Source organism: Lepus europaeus, chromosome 18 (genome assembly GCF_033115175.1).
Source record: "Lepus europaeus isolate LE1 chromosome 18, mLepTim1.pri, whole genome shotgun sequence".
Taxonomy (NCBI): Eukaryota; Metazoa; Chordata; class Mammalia; order Lagomorpha; family Leporidae; genus Lepus; species Lepus europaeus.
The window spans coordinates 45,743,631-45,761,048 of record NC_084844.1 but is presented as its reverse complement, the minus strand read 5'-3'; the positions used below and the strand labels follow the sequence as shown (position 1 = coordinate 45,761,048).

The 17,418-nt window shown below is 61.3% G+C and overlaps 1 protein-coding gene across 2 annotated transcripts in view; it reads right to left on the bottom strand.

The window, feature by feature from the left end:
• Positions 1–195: 195 nt before the first annotated feature.
• The window catches only part of ABR (ABR activator of RhoGEF and GTPase), a 135,018-nt gene continuing 117,795 nt past the window's right edge, over positions 196–17,418 (bottom strand). For both annotated transcript variants that reach the window (XM_062175318.1, XM_062175319.1), the window contains 7 exons: positions 7,568–7,627; positions 7,312–7,421; positions 6,729–6,868; positions 5,808–5,942; positions 5,116–5,221; positions 2,755–2,902; positions 196–2,274 (listed from right to left, as the gene is read on the bottom strand). In XM_062175318.1, the coding sequence (XP_062031302.1) occupies positions 2,185–2,274; positions 2,755–2,902; positions 5,116–5,221; positions 5,808–5,942; positions 6,729–6,868; positions 7,312–7,421; positions 7,568–7,627 (789 nt within the window). In that variant the 3' untranslated portion in view covers positions 196–2,184. The remainder of the gene's footprint in view (positions 2,275–2,754; positions 2,903–5,115; positions 5,222–5,807; positions 5,943–6,728; positions 6,869–7,311; positions 7,422–7,567; positions 7,628–17,418) is intronic.

Below are 17,418 nucleotides of genomic sequence, written 5' to 3'. Positions count from 1 at the left end.
GTGGGCTTCCCTGGACTACTGAGAACACAAACATCCACACCACAGGGCTGAGTTTTGTGCAAATGTTGGGGCTTTGCATCTTTTTTTTAATTAACATTTTCCTCTCACATGGTTTACATCAATTTATAATCTACATAAGTTGAAACGGAACATAGACAAAAAATATATCCTTACCAACTTATTAAAGTCAAATATTAATGAAGGGTCCCATCCTACCTCCATCGGCAAAAACTGGCAGCCTCAGCTGGTGCCCAGCAAGGACAGGCGTACCCAGAGCCTGCAGGCCCAGTGACACCGTGGCCTGCACAGGCCGTCTGAGGAGAACCCACCCCAGGTTTCCTGGGTGCAGCTTAGTCCAGGTGTGGCATGTAAGCCTCCACCTCTGGGGGCCAGCTTCATAAACCTGCCTGCTCCTGCTCTCGTGTACGCTCGGCCAGCTTGCACGCTGCTCAGTTACCCGACGCTGGGAGGCGAACGCCCCGGCTCTGGGGCAGTGGGAGCCACTCATCTGGGCTGTCACTAGCGCCACGTGGACCTCTGACTCGTCGCTGTCAGAGGCGAGCCAGAGCCTTCCCCACCACACCTCAGCGGCCGACCGCGTGTCAAGCGGAGATGGCGGGCACAGGCAGGCGTGGGGTCTCGGGCGCCAGTGGCATTCTTCCTCCTCGGCCGCCTGTCCCAGGGAGAACTCACTGAGCTGTTGACCGCGGCTGGGTGGCCACTACTTCCTTCCTCTCAGGCATCTCTTCCTCCGACGTGCGCGCAGTGGGTACCGCTGTGCCGAAGGCCACGGGTGTGAACGGATCAGAAAGCACTACAGCTTGAGGCCAGCGAGCCCCTCGAAGACTTCGCCCTGAGCACGAGCAACAAGAGCGGAGGGCCTGGAACCCCTCTGCCACAGGAGGCCGCCCTTCCCAGTACTGAGCAATGGGTTCAGAGTTGGGGATGGGACCTGCTGAGCCCCCACTGTGGAGCAAGCTGTCTGCAGTGAGGGCCCCAACAGCACCCGGTCCCGAGACAGGCGGTGCTGTGGCTCCTGCTGGCCTGTGCCTGTCCTGCCCGGGTCTCAGAGCACACGTGGCCGTGGGGGCTGCCCCGTGGCAGTGCTTGGCAGAGGAGAACGTGAAATCTAAGGCAAAAGTACTGTGAGGTACGCGAGGTGCCAGCCAGCCTCCCCAGGGGAGCCTGCCCGTGTCCGGACACCTGCTTCAGCCGCCTCGCTGGCCCCCAGGAAGCCTGGCTTCTCCGAGCCGTGTCCCCCACCCGTGCTGCGCGGCCTCCCTCTGACTGCCCGCCCTGCCTGGCTTCCTCAGCAGCTGCTCTCCCACCTCCCCAGATTCTGCCTGACCCTCTAGATAGGAAGTCACTGTGAATCTACACTCAATGGAAACAGAACACTGGGGGAAAAGGAACCGAAAAGCAGAAGAAACAGTCAAAGACAGCCTCACGGGTAGGCCAGAGGCAGAAAAGACAAACCCTGCAAATGGAGAGTCGCGGGTGGAAAAGTCCAGAAGTCTGCTGTCCAGCTCTGCGCTAAGCTGACGGTTAGTGTGTGTCTCCTTGTCCAACATTTGCACAGGCAGCAAGGCAAAGCAGGTGTGCTTCCACGGGGGCAGGGAGAGGCCGGGGCGGCCCGCGGCAGCCTCAGGCGACCGCCACTGCCGCCGCCACCCAGGGCCTCTTCAGTTGCGTCAAGGCGACAGAGCGAGGACGGAGGCTGCCCATGCGTGCGGGCCAGCGGTGCAGGCGAGGCTGCGCGGGGACTGCCGTCTGGGGGCGGGGCTGGGAGCGAGGCTGGCAGCAGAGTCCAAGCCCTCGCACCGGACGCGGGAGGAGAGTGCTGCAGGAAATGGAAGAACGAAGCAGGCTATGTGCGCGCCCACACCGGCGTGGTCAGTACCTCTTCTGCATGACAGATACACATAGAACAGTCCCCAACAGCACGGAGCTTTAGACACGACTAGAGGGACGAGGGCGGGAGCCCGGGGCGCGGCGCTGCGGCTGGGGGCTGGCCAGCTGGCTCTGTACAAGGTGCCACAAAAGACGCTCAGGGTCCAGTTCCTGGGAGCCGGTGTGCCCTAGAGTCCGGGCGTGGGAGTGTCCCACTGCAGTCTTTCAAGTCTGTGTAGGGCCCCCGGCTGGTGAGGCTGGCCCCGCCGCCCCTGCAGCCGGCCCCGCCCCGGGCTACACGTCGGTGGAGAAGTACAGTGTGTTCCGCTTCAACTCGGCGAAGGAGATGGGGGGGTGCTGCAGGTAGTAGAGGAGGACTTGGACCTGTGGGGAGACAGGGGCACTGAGGCCGGGGCCCTTGGCCTCCTCATCCGACCTGCTGAGAAGTGGTCCCTGGACTGGGGGACCACTTCCTTGAAAGTCTAGGTGTGTTTGCCCATGTACAGCAGTAGGGGGCACCCCAGAGCCCTGTCCCTGGCCGCACTCTACCCAGAGCCTCAGGCTGGCATTGGCGGTGTGGCTCTGCCTCCAACTGGACCCAGCTCTAGGTCTAGTAGGGATCCCATGGAAGCCTCCCAGAGCTTTCACGCACGAGGACAAGGCTCCCCCAGAGTTCTCTACACCCTGGGCTTGCTTTCCCAGACAGAGGCACTCCCAGAAAGCAGGCAGCATCCGGGACACACCTTCCCCGGGCCCCTGTCTAGGTACAAACATTTCGATTTGGCCTGGGAGGGCCCAGGGTGGGGCTCTGAGTCGAGCTCTCTGGCGCCCCCCAGCCCCAGGCCTGGGCAGTGCTGCCGCTACCTGTGCCATGACGTCGTGGGACCAGATGTCTGCAGCTGACGTGAGATGCGCTTTGCTCTCCACTTCTGAGGGTCTCAGTAACGTGGGGCCAAACACGGTAGCCAGGTTGTGGAGCGACATTTTGTTGATGGGCTCCTTCTCGGCAACCCTGAAAGGGACGGCAGGGCTGAGAAAGAAGCACCCGGAGCTCCGGGACCCTTGGCCCCAGCCACAGGAACTCCCAGCAAGACTCCCGGGAGACAGCCACCTAGCCTCCCGCTCCTGCTAAGACTGATTTATTGACTTGAAAGGCAGAGCATCGGGGTCGGGGGGAGGAGAGAGAGACCTTCCATCTGCTGGTTCATCCCCCAAATGGCTGAAATGGCCAGACTAAAGCCAGGAGCCTGGAACTCTATCCTTGTCTCCCATATGGGTCACTTGGGCCATCCCCTGCTGCCTCCCCAGGCATGTTGGCAAGAAGCACGATTGGAAGTGGAGCAGCTGGGACTCGATCCCAGGCACTCGGATATGGGATGCCAGTGTCACAAGCAGTGGCTTTAACCCATGGCAACACAAGTCAGCCCCCTCTCAAGGACAGAGATCTCCCGCTAAGAAGGGGACTAAGCCTGGGGACCACACCCTCAGCTGTGTCCCGTCCATTGCTATGACAGGTTCCCAGTTTCAGGGCCACCCCTGGACTGATGACAACGTGCCAAGGCCAGCAGGCCCACGGGGAACTCCCGCTGCCTTGCCTCGGAGAACACGGCTGTTCTAAGAAGGCTGTAGCAGCCGTCCTGCTCACGGTCCTCTGAGGAGGGCGCTGTCGACCAGCATCTCCATGGCACAGACAGGTTAAGTGTCTCGCCCAAGGTCACACTGCTAGCAAGTGACAGAGCTGGGATCTGGATCCAGGCGGTTCACCCTGGAACCCATGCTCCTAAGTGCTCTGCTGCGGACCCCATCAGTCACACTGGGCTAAGGGGCCTGCAGGGGGTGCGGCGGGCCGGGAGCCCGGTAGCTGCATCCCACGATGGGGCCCTGAGCCCACCCTGTTCTAGAAGGGTCTGCCTCCCTTTGGGTCGTGCCCTGCTTCTCCTGGGTAACAGACCAGAAGCTCTGTGGCTCTCAGTGACAGTGGCAGCTGCCACCTGTGGCTGTTGTCCAGGCAAGGCCCAGTGTCACCAAACACACCAGCAAAGCTCACCAACCTCAGAAATGTTTCTGGGGCTGAGCTCCGCCCGCCCTGGGGTACCCGCAGCCCCGCCCTCTGGCAGCAGCCAGGCCACGCCCACTGACTGCTCTGGAAACGGCACACAAACACCACAGTGCCAGCGGGCAACTGTGCCGCGGGGCCGGCCCCACCACACACACACCGTCCCCCCACATGCGCACACCCCTCCGCACAGCAGACACACATGCCACGCAAACCGACACCACACGCACACACAGAGCCAGGGGCCCAGATGTGGGAACAGGCTGTGCCCGGTTCCCAGGGTGGAAAACCTAATGGGTTTCCCTTCCCACTCCTCTGTGCGTCCTCCCCACAGCGCCTGCCAAACTATTTGGGAATTGGTTGGGGCTTAGGTCCTGGCCAAACCAGAGGGGAAAATGTCTCATAATGGGAAAAACAAGACAGCGGTCCCAGGCGCATCCAGGTCTCCGCGGGCCCTGCCGAGGCCGGCCTGCAGCACTGTAGCGGGTGCCTGGGCCCGACAGGGGCTGGGCCACACAGCAGGCCCCCAAGGCTGGGGCTGGGGAGCGCCTGGGCGCCTGGTGACCTGTCTTCACTCCCACCTGGGATTAGTCCGGGGCTTTCGTGAGTGCCTTTAAGGCCACTTTCGGCTCTGAACTTTGTGCACCAACCAGAGCAGGGTGAAGGGGATGGTGAGAAGGGGCTTAGATCAGGATTTGGGAGAGGTGGGTCCTAAGGACAGAGCTGCTAACCCAAGCAAGTCCTTGCCGGGCTGGGGACTCCGTCTCCCTGTCTGGAGAACGGATGTGGGCCAAGACCAGTAGGTTTCAAACTCTGTGACTGTGACGCAGCCTTGCTGCAACCCAGCAGCCGTGTCTATGTGGTCGAGTGAGAGAGTACGTGTGCTTACACTGCCCGACACTCTCCATTGCACTGCATTTTACAAATGCACTGCTGGTGGGCTGGGACCCACGGGTGCTGAGAGGACCAGGGACCGGCCACCGGCCTTGGCTCTGGGCTCAGCATTCTAAGCGTTCTGTGACCAATGTCTGAGGTTGCCATCAGGACCCAGGTGGTGCTTAAAATGGAAGAAGGGAGTGCAAGGTGAAAAGCACTGATGAGAGGCACGGCGGAGACGGGGTCCCTGCCTGGGGCAGTCCTGGGTCCCCTCACCCCCCGCCCCACCTCACCTTTTCAAGTGTTCCAGCAGGAAGAGGAAGGTGATGAGGTTGGGGTCGGGCAGGGAGCGGAGCAGGTGCATCATGCAGTTCTCCTTGGCAGCAGGGTCTGACAGGGCTGCAGGGAGAGGAGGGGAGAGGAGGGGCTAGGCCCAGGCTTGGGAGCCCTGGCTGGAGCCCCTGTGGCCGTGAGGCTCTGGGACCCCGAGGGGGAGCCTGGCTGCCAGGGGGTGGGGCCTACCGCAACTAGAACTGGGCCCGAAGGCGGGCCTGGGGGAGCAGACCCCCGCCTTCCCCTCACTGCATGGCCAGTGCTGATGGGCCTCCCCCAGGCTGCTCTGCGTGGCTGACTTGAGGGCGGTGTTGCCCAACGCTGCCAGCGGCGGGATGTCTGCTCCCCACCTCTGCCGCTCCTGGCTCCCCCTGGGGGCTTTGGGGCCAAAGCCCCGGGTGTGGCAGGCAGGCAGAGGAGGCGTGCCCGGCCTGCTTTGGGCCAGGCGGGTGGGAGCAGGAGCCCTGCTGAGCAGTCCATGGGCAGAGGGGGAGGGGACAAGAGTGGTTCTTCTGGAAAGCTCAGCACAAGGCATGTCAAGACCCCCGGCCTGACCCTGCCTCCTCTTCGGCTCTGAGGTGCCAACTCCTGTCTGGGTGTCTGAGGGGGGAGGCGCAGGTGCAAGAGGGTCCAGGGGCCCTGGGATCCTCACCAATGCCCTCCATGAAGGCCGGGTAAAGCCGGTCTGTGAGGAGGGGTTCGGGCAGCTCCCGGAAATAGAGCTTGAGGGTGCCGGCGATGGCATTGATGTCCATGTCACTCAGCATCAGCAGGATGTCCTTGTTATCTGTAGGGGCGGGGCAGGGCCACGTCAGCCTCTTGATACCCCAGCCCTCCGCTCTGTTCTGTCTCCCCCCACCACCTGCCCTGAGACAGAAAGGCTGGAGGTAGGCAGGCAGCACCCATGGCTGGCTGTGGCTCGCTCTGTTGGGTGGGGGCAGGGGAGCAGGGAGGGCCACACTGGGGTCTGCTGCCTCTGGCTCCCTGGGAGGGGTGGGGACACCTCCTTCCAGCTGGGATCTCCCGGCAGCCTAGGCCCTCGCTGGAAGGCTCTGCTGAGCACATCCGGACAGCCTCGGGTCACACGGGTCACACGCAGGGGACCTGTCCTGTCCTCGGCCCCAGGCTTCCCTGCTGGGACCCCTCCCCCCCCAGGGGACCACCCCATCTGGCTCATGCCTGAACCTGAAGCCAGGCCCCGCCTCTGAGGAGTTTATAGGCAAAGCTACAGGCAGAACCGGCCCGGCCCAGAGGGCCAGCAATGCAGGCCCGGAGCCTTCAGCTCCTTGCAGCCCAGCAGGCACCCAGGCACCAGCAACGCGGCCTCTGGAGCCAGCTCTGAATTCAAGTCTGGGCTCAAAACCGACCAGCTGGGGAACTCAGGCCAGTGACAGGGCCTCTCGGATCCTCAGTTTCCTTATGGGAAAGACAGGGCAGGGAGGGGGTGGGTCCCCGGGGAGAGGCAGGAGAGCGGGCTCAGACCCAGACAAGCCCCGGCCCGGGAGGACTGCAGGCCCTGGGCCTGAGCACAGCAGCTGGCCGTGGGCGCCCAGGGCGGGGCCTGGGGACTCACTGGCATCGAAGACGGCCTTCAGCGCCTGGATGTCCGTGGCCACCCCCGATATCCGGTAGATGCCGACCTCCTCGATGCCCCGCTTCTCCACTTCCTCCACGCACTGCCGCACGATGTAGGGCACCTTGGAGCGCTCCCGCCTGGCGGACGGCGGGCAGGTGAGAGCAGGTGGACAGGGGTCCCCCGGCCCAGCCCGCGGCAGCCTCTGGGGTCAGCAGAGAGGGGCCGGGAAAGGTCCCTCCACCCAGGGTCGGCAAGGGGCACAGGTGGAGGTCCTTGGAGCCAGGCCCAGAGCTCAGGGGCAGGAGTGCTGCCCAAGGCTCCAGCCTCAAGGAGGCCCCGCGGGTAGCCTGAGCGAGGGCGGAGGCCAGTGCCCCCCGGGAGCAGTGGGATGAGGGACCTGGGCTCGCAGTGCTCAGATTACACCCTGTATCGCGAGAAGCGCCCAGTCTGGGATTTCTGCAGGGCTCTTTGCATGTCCAGGCCGGCCGCGGATGCTAAGGCACCGCGTGCGCCAGGGAGCAGCACACGCGTCTGCGGGCCACGTGGGGCCTCCCACAGGGATGCTAGGGGCGGCACCTACTTAGTCACCACGCTGATCTTCACCCCGAAGACGCCGGTCTGCTTTTTGGACGGGGTCCTCTTCAGGCTCATGTCCCGGCTGGTGAACTTCATGGAGAACTCCACTTTGATCTGCTTGGGAGGTGAGGCAGGCACAGGTGCCCCGGGGCATGAGCGCTGAGTGGGGCCCCCCCCCATCCCCAGGACGACCCCCGGGGGGCGGCAGGCCCAGCACCTGCGGGAAGCAGCCAGGGGCAGGGCTGCCCGCTCTGACTCACCCCGTTCATCTCGATCACGTCCGTGTGCCAGTTCTTGGTTTCAACAGTTTGTGGATCCAACTGCAGAGATGGAAAGAGAGCACGTGAGCGAGGGAGAGGCGGCAGCTCACGCCAGCCAGCGCTCGGCGGCCTGTGGAACCGTCAGGAAGGTTCTGACGCGTCAACCCTTCGTGGCGGCTCCAGCCCCGCTAGGGAAGGAGCTGCAGTGCTGAGGAGGAGGTGGGGCGCCCTCTGTTGGGTGCTTCTGCTCTGTACCGTATTTATTCCCGACCATCCCACTTCACGGATGCAGAAACTGAGGCCCACAAGCGGTAAGCAACTGCTCAGCCCCCCGAATTGGGAGTCAGCTGGATGGGCTCTGTCCTGTCCAGAGGGGATCTGGCCCGTTCTCAAGGAGGCGATGGAAGGCAAGGACCCCCTGTTCTCGGGGTCAGCCTGTCTGCATCTACAGCCCAGCCCAGGCAGCAGCGGGAGCCCGGCGAGGTGCAGTGTTGCTCAGCCTGGCTTTTCCATCTATGTGTGGCCACCAGTAGCAGCCCCCGCCTCCCAGGACTGATGTGAAGATCCAGGGAGGTAGCCTGGCTTCGGCATTTGGCTCCCAAGTCCGCCAACATCGCCTAGGGGGAGGTCCGCAGAGCTGGGGAGGGCGAGAGGGAGGGGGACCTCCGCACTGGCCGTTCAGGACTTGGTGTCTCCAACTCAGCAGCTTTCAAACCTGCGTTCACACACCCGAGAAATAATTCTGGAAAACTCTGCTCTCCCCAGCACATTTTTAAGTCAACATCTCAACATTTATACAGTGAGTTTACACAGTTGCAAAGAACAGTTTCCAGGATAATGTAAATACTGGCATCTTAAAACCGTGACGTTATTCTTTTAAATGTGTTCAGTGGAATCCGAACACCATAGCGATTCTGATACCCGCCATCACCCACTTAAAAAGTCACGAGCAAGCTCTTTTCTCCCCAAAGAAAGCCTGAGCTGTTTCTTCTTGGATTTACGGTTCTATCCCCTTCCTTCTAAAGAATTGCGTTCTGGTTTGTATTTTACAAATTAAAAGACTTAATTATTTGAAAAAGTTGCACAGAAAGAGAGACAGAGAGACAGATCTTCCATCCGCTGGCTCACTCCCCAGATGGCTACAACGGCCACGGCTGGGTCAGGCAGAGGCCAGGAAGGAGCCAGGAGCTCTATCCAGGTCTCCCATGTAGGAGGTAGGGGCCCAAACACTTGGGTCATTATTTGCTGCTTGCTTAGGCCATCAGCAGGGAGCTGGATTGGAAGTAGAGCAGCCAGGACAGGAACCAGTGCCCTTATGGGGTGCCAGTGTCACAGATGGTAGCTTTTCCTGCTGCACTACAATAATGCCTCCATATTTTGCTTAATTTTTAAAAGATGCATTTATTTATTTGAAAGGCAGGGTGATACAGAGAGAAAGTGATCTTCTATCTGCTGGTTTACTCTCCAAATGTGTGCAACAGCCAGGACCGGGCCAGGCTGAAGCCAGGAGCCTGGAACTCCATCCCACAATGGCAGGGGCCCAAGTGCTTGGGCCTTCAAGCCCTGCGTTCTCAGGTGTAGCGGCAGGGAGCGGGATCAGAAGCAGCACTCCATGTGGGATGCTGGCGTGCCAGGCAGGGGTTTGGCCTGCTGCACCACAGTGCTGGTCCCCAGGCAGCTTAACTGCCAGGCTAAGTGCCCACCCCTTTCCTTCACCTTTTCCCCACGTTCCTCACCTTAAGTTGCACATAAACCCATTACCAAAAATTATTTTAAATAATGTCTTGGCTGACAACTGGGTCCCCCAATGGTTTGATGGGAAGCATAGAACCGGACACCACGTGGCTTTGGAAGGCCGAATAAAGCCTGGAGAAGCCGTCTGTCGCCTCCCAGGATGCAGCGGGCCCTCCCCGTGCGGAGGGCTGAGGGCAGAGGCTGTGCTGAGACGCCCGCTCAGAGCACACGCTTCCACCCACTGTGGCTGAGGACCTGCACACCCTCCCCGCGCCTGGCCCTCAGTCCGTGCCTGCCGGGGAGTGTGTGCCTCGAGCTGGACGCTGCCTGGGTGCGCCTGGGGGCTGAGTGCTGTGGGCACCTTCCACCACCCACGCTCTGCAGGGGCAGGCGGCACCCAAGCCTCTGGGCAGGGAGCCCTGGGGCCATGGCTGGCTTGCTAGGGGACCTGGTTTTGGGCCAGCGGTAGCCCAGGCCCAGTACTAGCCATCAGTTCCCTGCACATGGGAGGAACGGAATTGAGAGCATGAAACAGAAGAAGTAGTGTGCAGAGAACCAGGCGTGCCTTGGGGACAGCCGCTGCCCTCAGGATCTCTAAACACAAGGAAGCCTCAGGCAGTCGCGACCTGGCTTCGGCCCAGGCTCTCTGCTCCAGAGGGCTGCAGGCCAAGGGTCCCACTGGGTCCCCAAGGAAACTCTGACTTTGGCCTCACTTTCCTGAAAGCTCCCTCCTCTCTCAACTTCTTAGGCCGCTAAGGCTGCCCCGGTAGTTCCCTCACCCCATGCAGGCAGCTGGACCTAGACTCAGGCCCTGGGACTGCTCGCAATCTGTCTCCTGGCAGGTGCCCCACGGGGACGGCAGTGGCTCCCTGCCCACTGACAGAGGCAGACGCTCTCCTCAGGAGACTCCGGAGTAACCACACTTCCTAAAACCTGTCTCGGCACCAGCATGAGACCAGGACAACTGTACGGCCCCGGTATCTGGCTGGCTTCACCCACAGCCTTTCCCTTGCCCCGGCTGCCCATTCCCTGGCAGCTGCAAGGGCCCAAGCCGATGGTGCGCCCTAGCCCCACGACCGTTCCTCTGCATGGAGCGCCTGTCACTCACCCTAACCAACCTGTGTGGTCTCTGCCTCCGCAGCTGCTCCCCTTCTACAGAGGTGGCTTAAAAAGCAGGAAGGGCCTGGTGTTGTGGCACAGCGGCTTAAGCCGCCACCTACGATGCCCGATCCCATCAGAGAGCCAGTTTAAGTCCCAGCTGCTCTACTTCTAATCCAGCTGCCTGCTAATATGCCTGGGAAAGCAGCAGAGGATGGCCCAAGTGTTGGGCCCTTGCACCCATGTGGGAGACCTGGATAGAGCTCCTGGACTGTCATAGCCACGTGGGGAGTAAACCAGTGGATGAAAGATCTCGTCCTGTCTCTCTGTCACTCTACCTTTCAAATAAGTAAAATCAATTAAAATTAAAATTAAAAAAAAAAAAAAAAAGCAAGAGGTACTGGCCCAGGGCGCTATACATAGGGGTGAGGGCTGGGGTCCAAAAGTGAGCCCCTGCCTCCGCTGCTAGGCAACGACCCGTGGGGCACCTTCGCTGGCGCCCGCACCTCTTGGCAACAACTACTTACTCAGCAAAGCTGTGAGGCCTGGCGCGGGGTCTGGCCCCAGGCAGGCCACCCCTGGGACAGCCCTTCCGCTTCCTCCCTCCCCCTCACCCTGGTTCCAGCTACCTAGCAGCAACACTCGATTTCCCGGGAGCATCCAGGACGGGGAAAGCAACTCCTGATGCTCCTAGCCCTGCCTCTTCCAGGCAGCCTCCAGGCTACCTCAGGCCACCAGGCTCTTCAGCTCTCCCTGCCCTTCCCCTGCCAGGTACCACGCACTGTTGGTTCACATGGGTCGGGGGCCACATCCCGACCACCGCCTTCTTCCTGGGCCTTGCTGCAAGCATGACACCGGTACCTGCTCAGGGAGACCCGCCCAAGCCCTATGGCCCTGCCAGTGACGCGCTGTCTCCCAGGAGGCCAGCAGCCTCCAGAAACCAAGTCTATTTTGGGCTGTCACTTAAATACAGAGAAGGGGGCAGGGAGCGGAGAGGGCCATGGCACATTTTCCAGAGAAATGATTCTGCCTGAAGTGCTGTGACTATTTATAACCCCTGGGAAATGTGGACACTGCTATTTCCTGATTAGATTAGCACTGGCTGCGGAGGAGCCAGCCCCTGGCATGTCAGGGGGTGGGAACACCTGATGGCTTACCCTCTGGTGCCAGCAGACAGCTACCCCAGGCACCTGGGGGCCAGGAGATCACCTGCAGGAGTGAGACGGGTGGGGCCAGGCTGGGGAGGCCCACCGGGGACACTGCCTTCACACCCCCAAGTGGGGCTCCGGCAGACAGAAACAGGCCACAAAACGGCTCGCAGAAAGCAGCGTGAGCGGGCCCTCCACGGTTACTGAATGCAGCCCAGTCATCTTCCCGCCTCGCATTTAGCCAGTCGAACCATGGCCGCCCACCCAGACTCCCCCCAGAGCAAACGGCTGGTGTCTGGGCTACCGGCACATCCCCTGCAGCAAAAGCCTGGCCTCCACCGGAATCCTGCGTGGGGCTGGCAGGTGGCCTTCCTGTTCTGGACCAAAAATGGCCTCATGTTCAGGACAGGAGGTGCCAAAGTGGCCTTGCTGGGCGCTGGGAGGACCTGAGGCTCCCAGGGCAGGGGAGGTCGCTCTGTGCGTGCCTGAGGGTCCTGCTCTACAACAGGGGGCCTGTGCTGGCTATGGGCCTGGTGTCTGTGGGCAGCAGGGGCTCAGCAGTTGGAGCCGGTCAGGGCTGGTCTTGGTAGGAGAGTGGGCGGTGCAGAAGCTCAGAGCGGCCTTCCGTGAGCATCACTCTGGGGTGAAACCCAGGTGCTCCTCCAGGGCTGGGCATCCCGAGGACAGGGCTCCCAGGCCCCACTTCTGCAGGCTGAGCCCCTCCCTCAGAGCCCTGCTCATGGCTTCTACGGCAGGGGACCAGGGCCCCCTGGAGCTCTGCCTCCTGGCACAGCCCTGACATGCTCCCTCCCAGCCTTCTGCGCTCTGCGTGGCCTCTGAGGTCGCAGCCCAGCTCTCTGGCCCTGCTCTGGGAGGCCATGCACTTCCCTTGAACCTGCGGTTACTGAAACCCGCAGACTGGACAGGAGCTCAGGGAGGAGCACAAGCAGCCGGCCCTGCACAGGGCCCGGCTGGGTTTGCTCTAGGCACGTCTACCCCAGGAGATGCGGCAGGCTGTAGAGACAGGGCCCTGAGCCAGGGGTCCTGTCTGATACAGGGGGTGCATTTCCACGGCCCTAGCCCAGGGGCCCCAGCGTGGCCAAACACTCAGGGCTAGGACCCCTTGGACACCAGAGCCAGCCTGTCACCGTGACAGACCATAGGTGTGAGAGCCAAGGCAGGGCTGGCGACAGGGGGGGCTGGGAGCTGCCAAGAGCTGACCTCTCCTCCCTGAGGAAGGGCCCAGAGGAGTCCAGGGGAAGGCAGGGCTGGGGGCAAGGCACTCAGCAGCCCGGTCAGGGTGGCCAGGGTCAGGGTCAGCAGATGGCGACCTCATCTGCCCAGTGCCCCCTCCCTAGCCGGCCCTCACCCTGTAGAGAGAGAGGCACGGCAGAGCAGGCCAGGCCAGGGCCCTGAGGGCACCCGCATGAGGCCGCTTCGCCTCAGCTTGCCCTCTCCCCCTCCCCAGAAAGCCAAAGCTCCCAGGGGTCCACACGTGGAAGGGGTTTGGCAGCTCAGAACCAGGCTTCTATTGAAGCCAGGTAAGCGTCTCCGCGCCCAGGCAACCCGCCTTCCCCAGGGCTCCAAGCCCAGGGCTCGGCCTGCCCTGCACCCGCCACACAGCAAGTCTCAGCTGTGCGTGGCTATCCCAAGAGCACGCACACAAAACCGCTTCTGGAGACGTCCAGGCCAGGCGCGTGTCCGCCCACACTGCCTGGCCCCCAGGAAGCCTGGAGAGGCAGCACAGGAGCAGCCTGGCAGGTGGGGGCACCAGGGTTGCCAGGGCAGGGTCACTCAGCTCAGTCCCCAAAGGGAAGGGTCCCCATAGAGGTCACAGTGCCAGGCCAGGGCATCCTGAGGCTGTGGTGGGGGAGGCCCAGGGCTACAGAGACCACCCTGGGCTCTGAGCCGGCCCCTGGACCTGCAACGTGCAGGTAGCAACATGCACTTCCTTCTCTGACTTCACCCGCCCTGCCTTAGATCAATGTCTGGTACTCAGATGCACTCAACACGTATCCTCCTCATGACAACTGTTTAAACACCCATGGGCCGTTCCCTCCGCACTCAGATCAAAGGCAAAACCTCTTGACATCTGGCGGCTGCCCCTCACTCAGCGTCACCTCCTCCACTCTCCACACAGCCGGTGTCTGCCATGCACGCACCTGCCTAGGACTTCACCTTGTTGCCTTCTGTGCCTGGAACGCACGGCCCCCAGCCCTTTCATGGCTGAGTCCTTACCACTGCAAGCTTGGTTCCAAATCGTCTCCTCTGCCTAGGAGTGCCAGCTCCGTGCCCCATTCCAGCTTCCTGCTAACGGGCTCCCGGGGAGGCAGCAGGTGAGGGCTCAAGTAGTTGAGTCCCTGCTACTCATATAAGGGATCTGGATCAAGCTCCCTGCTCTTGGCTTCAGCCTGGTCCAGCCATTCCACCACGGGCCCTTAGGTGTGGGGCCAGTGTTCCTGCCTCTCTTCTCCTATCCTTAGTGAATGGCTGGCTGTGGCCCAGGGGCAGCCGGGTGATTTCTCCCCCAACCCCGACTCTCCCAGCGTGTTTCGGTTTAAGGCTTAGGAATGGGAATCTTGAGATACGGCCAAGCTAATCACATGAACTGGATTCCAGGAGATCATCCCACTCAGCACCGTTGTTGTACTGGTGCCAGAGAACCAGAGAGGTGAAGAGATTTGCCTAAGGTCACACAGCAAGTTCAACAAGCAGATCCAGGGCTAAAAAAAAAAAAATGAATCCTCTTAACTCCTCCCATGCTGATATCCTCCTTCCTCTGGCCTCCTGTGTCACGCAAGACTGATGGCAGGGGCTGCTCGAAAGAGAAAACCTGCCGGGGCACGGGCAAGACATTCAGGCACCTGACAGGAAGGCAGCCTGTGGATTCTGCTGCTCTGGCGCCCATCAGAGGCACCTGCCCTGGCTGGGGGTCACTGTCCGAGACAGAGATGGAGCCAGCTTCCAGCTCAGGGGCAAAGTCCACTCTTTCTCAGCCTATGCAGGGTGTGGGGATCCTGGGGCCCTCCTAGCCCCTCTGCAGACATTCAAGAGCAGCTGCCCTGGGCATTCTGCACCTATCCAGGGCCCACCCCGTAATGCTAGGCCAGCAGGCCTTCATCGACAGCTCATGGGGTCCAGCACAGACAGGGCGCTGGGTGGGGAGGTCCCAGGCACGGGGGCTCTGTGTGCTGAGGACCAGTGGCCCTTGAGCGACGTGTGACAACTCCCCCAGGCTGGCACCTGCAGAAGTTTCTGTGCTCTTTCCAAAATGCCCATCCTCCTGGGCTTGGCGCCTCAGTGCCTCTGAATCCTACTACAACCCTGGGTTCTGGCCTTTCAGGAACCACCTTGGCTGGCGGCTCAGCTCTCTCTGCTCCAGGGCCATCTAAACACTAGGGAACTGAGCCCAGTAGAACAGAGCAGCCAAGCCATCTGGGGGACTGCCGAGCTGCAGGGCAGGGCCAGTGCCCTACCAACTGCCCGCAGGCCAAGAAACAGTGCCTTGCCAAGTCTACTTAGAGCAGGGGCCCCACCCTGGGCCTGTGACCTTCTCAGCAATGGCACAGAGTGGACACGCATGAGGGGCTCTGTGCCTGGATGGAGACCCCTGAACTCTCTCTGAGACTCTCACAGCTGAGGATCCCTGCTCTTCTGGAAGCTTCTAGAAGCCAGAGTGTCAGGAGACCAGGAGTCGGGTCTTCTTGTTCTGGGGGCTTGGGCAAGTGCTGTGTGGCTATTGGAACGCAGGGATACCCCTGTCCCCAACCTGCTAGCCAGCCTGGCCCCTGTCCTGGCCCACAAAGGAGGTCACTCAGGGCAACGTGGGTGGGGTGTGAACACAAGTTTCTCTCCTCTGGCGAATGAGAAAGAGGGCGGCAGGCAGAGCGTGAGTGACCAAAGCCAGGAGAGATTTCCACTGCATGAAGTTTCAAGATCATTCTGGATGCCCAGAGCCAGATGAGGAAATGCAGCAGCTGTGGTGCTCACTGATCCCTGGGTTGAGAGGAAGGGTCAGGTTCAACGTCGCCTTTGGGTGGGCTCCGAGCTGGCAGTGGTGCCAGTCCAGCCACGGAGAAAGGAAGCCTCTTCCAAGACCATCGGCACAAATGGAGCCCCAGACTGCCCTTCCTCAAGCAACACCTCTGACCACGGTGTAGGCAGGGGAGGCAGAGGCCACCAGACAGTGGACGCACCCCCGGGCTTAGCAGCAGCCCCGGCTTCTTTAAAGAAGCTCTTTGGAGGCAGGAAATTCTGAATGAGGCAGAGACAAGGCCATCGGAGGCTGTCCTCAGTTCTCCTCTACTCCCTGGACCCTACCCATCCAGCCTTGAGTGCAGAGCTACGGTCTCTCCACTAGGCACGCGCTTCCGGCCTGACCTCCCCGGGGGCCCTCTCAGCCTCCCCGTGACCCCATGAGCAACTCCCTCAAATCATTCAGATGCTTCAAGGCTTCGGAATGGGATTCCTCCTCCGCTCCCTTCCTCTCCCAAGTTCAAGCTCAGGAGCTAGAAAGAAGCAGGCAGGATGGGAGGAAGAACAAGACGTGGAGCCTGGTCTACTTGAGTGGGATTTGAGGCCAAAAAAGAAAAAAAAAAAGAAAAAGGAAAGTAGAAACATGAAGTTAAATACCGAGAGCACTGGCAGAGCCCACAAACCCAGTGCCACGTGGCTCCTCGGCTAGGCGCTTGCACAACAAACGGACTGCCGAGTCGGGGACAGAACAAGGCTGCAGCCCCACAGTTCTCCCTGGGGACAAGAACTGCCCTACTGTAAGCCCTGCTAGGACCCAGGGGAGAGCCCGACCGGCGTGTGTCCCCTCCCCAGCAATGGCAGGCTCCTGGGACCAGAGGCCACCACTGCTGTCCAGGCTCAGTTTTCATTGGGAACGTCCTTATCAGAGGAGATCCTTCAGCTGAGCCCCCCCCCTCCACTTTAATGAATCTTTAATTAATGAGAGGGGGAGGGCCCCAAGTATCTCCCCAATCCACAACATCAGATCCTTAGAGCTCGGTTAACGTGGTGACCCCTCCTACCAGACTGGACAGAACCTAGCACCCTTCCCCCACCCCCACCTAAACTGCTGCCTGACTCCAGCCCCTGGGCCTGGCAGCGAGCCCGCTGCATTGAAGAAAAAATTAGGTTACTGCAGCCGGGGAGAGAAGGGAAGAGCACAGCGGGCCTCAGCTCCGTCTGCGCACTCACCAGCCTACTCTCTGCCGGAAGCACCGGAGGGTGGGTGCCCCTCTGCCACCCAGTGTCCACGACACTGCACACTATCACACAGCAAGTGCAAGGGCACTGAATCACCTGCCACACAGAGCATTCTACCGCTGAAACCATCCCCTAGCGCCATTGATGCCAACCAGCCTGGCAGCCTCCAGTCCAGCACCCAGCTGGCCACCAACCCTGCCCAGAGGGGGCCAACAGACGTGGAGCTCACGGACAGCGGCAGGGGCACACCCAGCCCAGGAGTCCCTCAGGTGGCCTCTGTGTTCTGCCGGGGAAATGCACAGGGGAAGAGGAACTGCAAGCCAGAGAAATCGGGGTTCAAAAACTGCTCCCCACGCCGTACCTGCCAGGCACCTCCCCAAAGGAACAGGTAAACCGGAAGGACTCTGTTTGGCTAGCCCCAGGCAAGAACCTGCTGGGTCAGTTTCTTGCCAACCTTGAGGTTTTTGGGAAATGGATGGGGAGCTCGCCCACGTCTGCTGGCCTCAGCAGGGGGGCGGGGGCACAGGCAGGCCCAGTTCCATGCTGCCCAGCACAGAACGCTGCCTCAGCACAGAGGGGCTCTGTTAGCCTGCCCCCAGGGAGGCGCAAGGTGACACAGGGGCCAATGCAGGGGAGCTCAAGTTGCTCCCTGCCCAG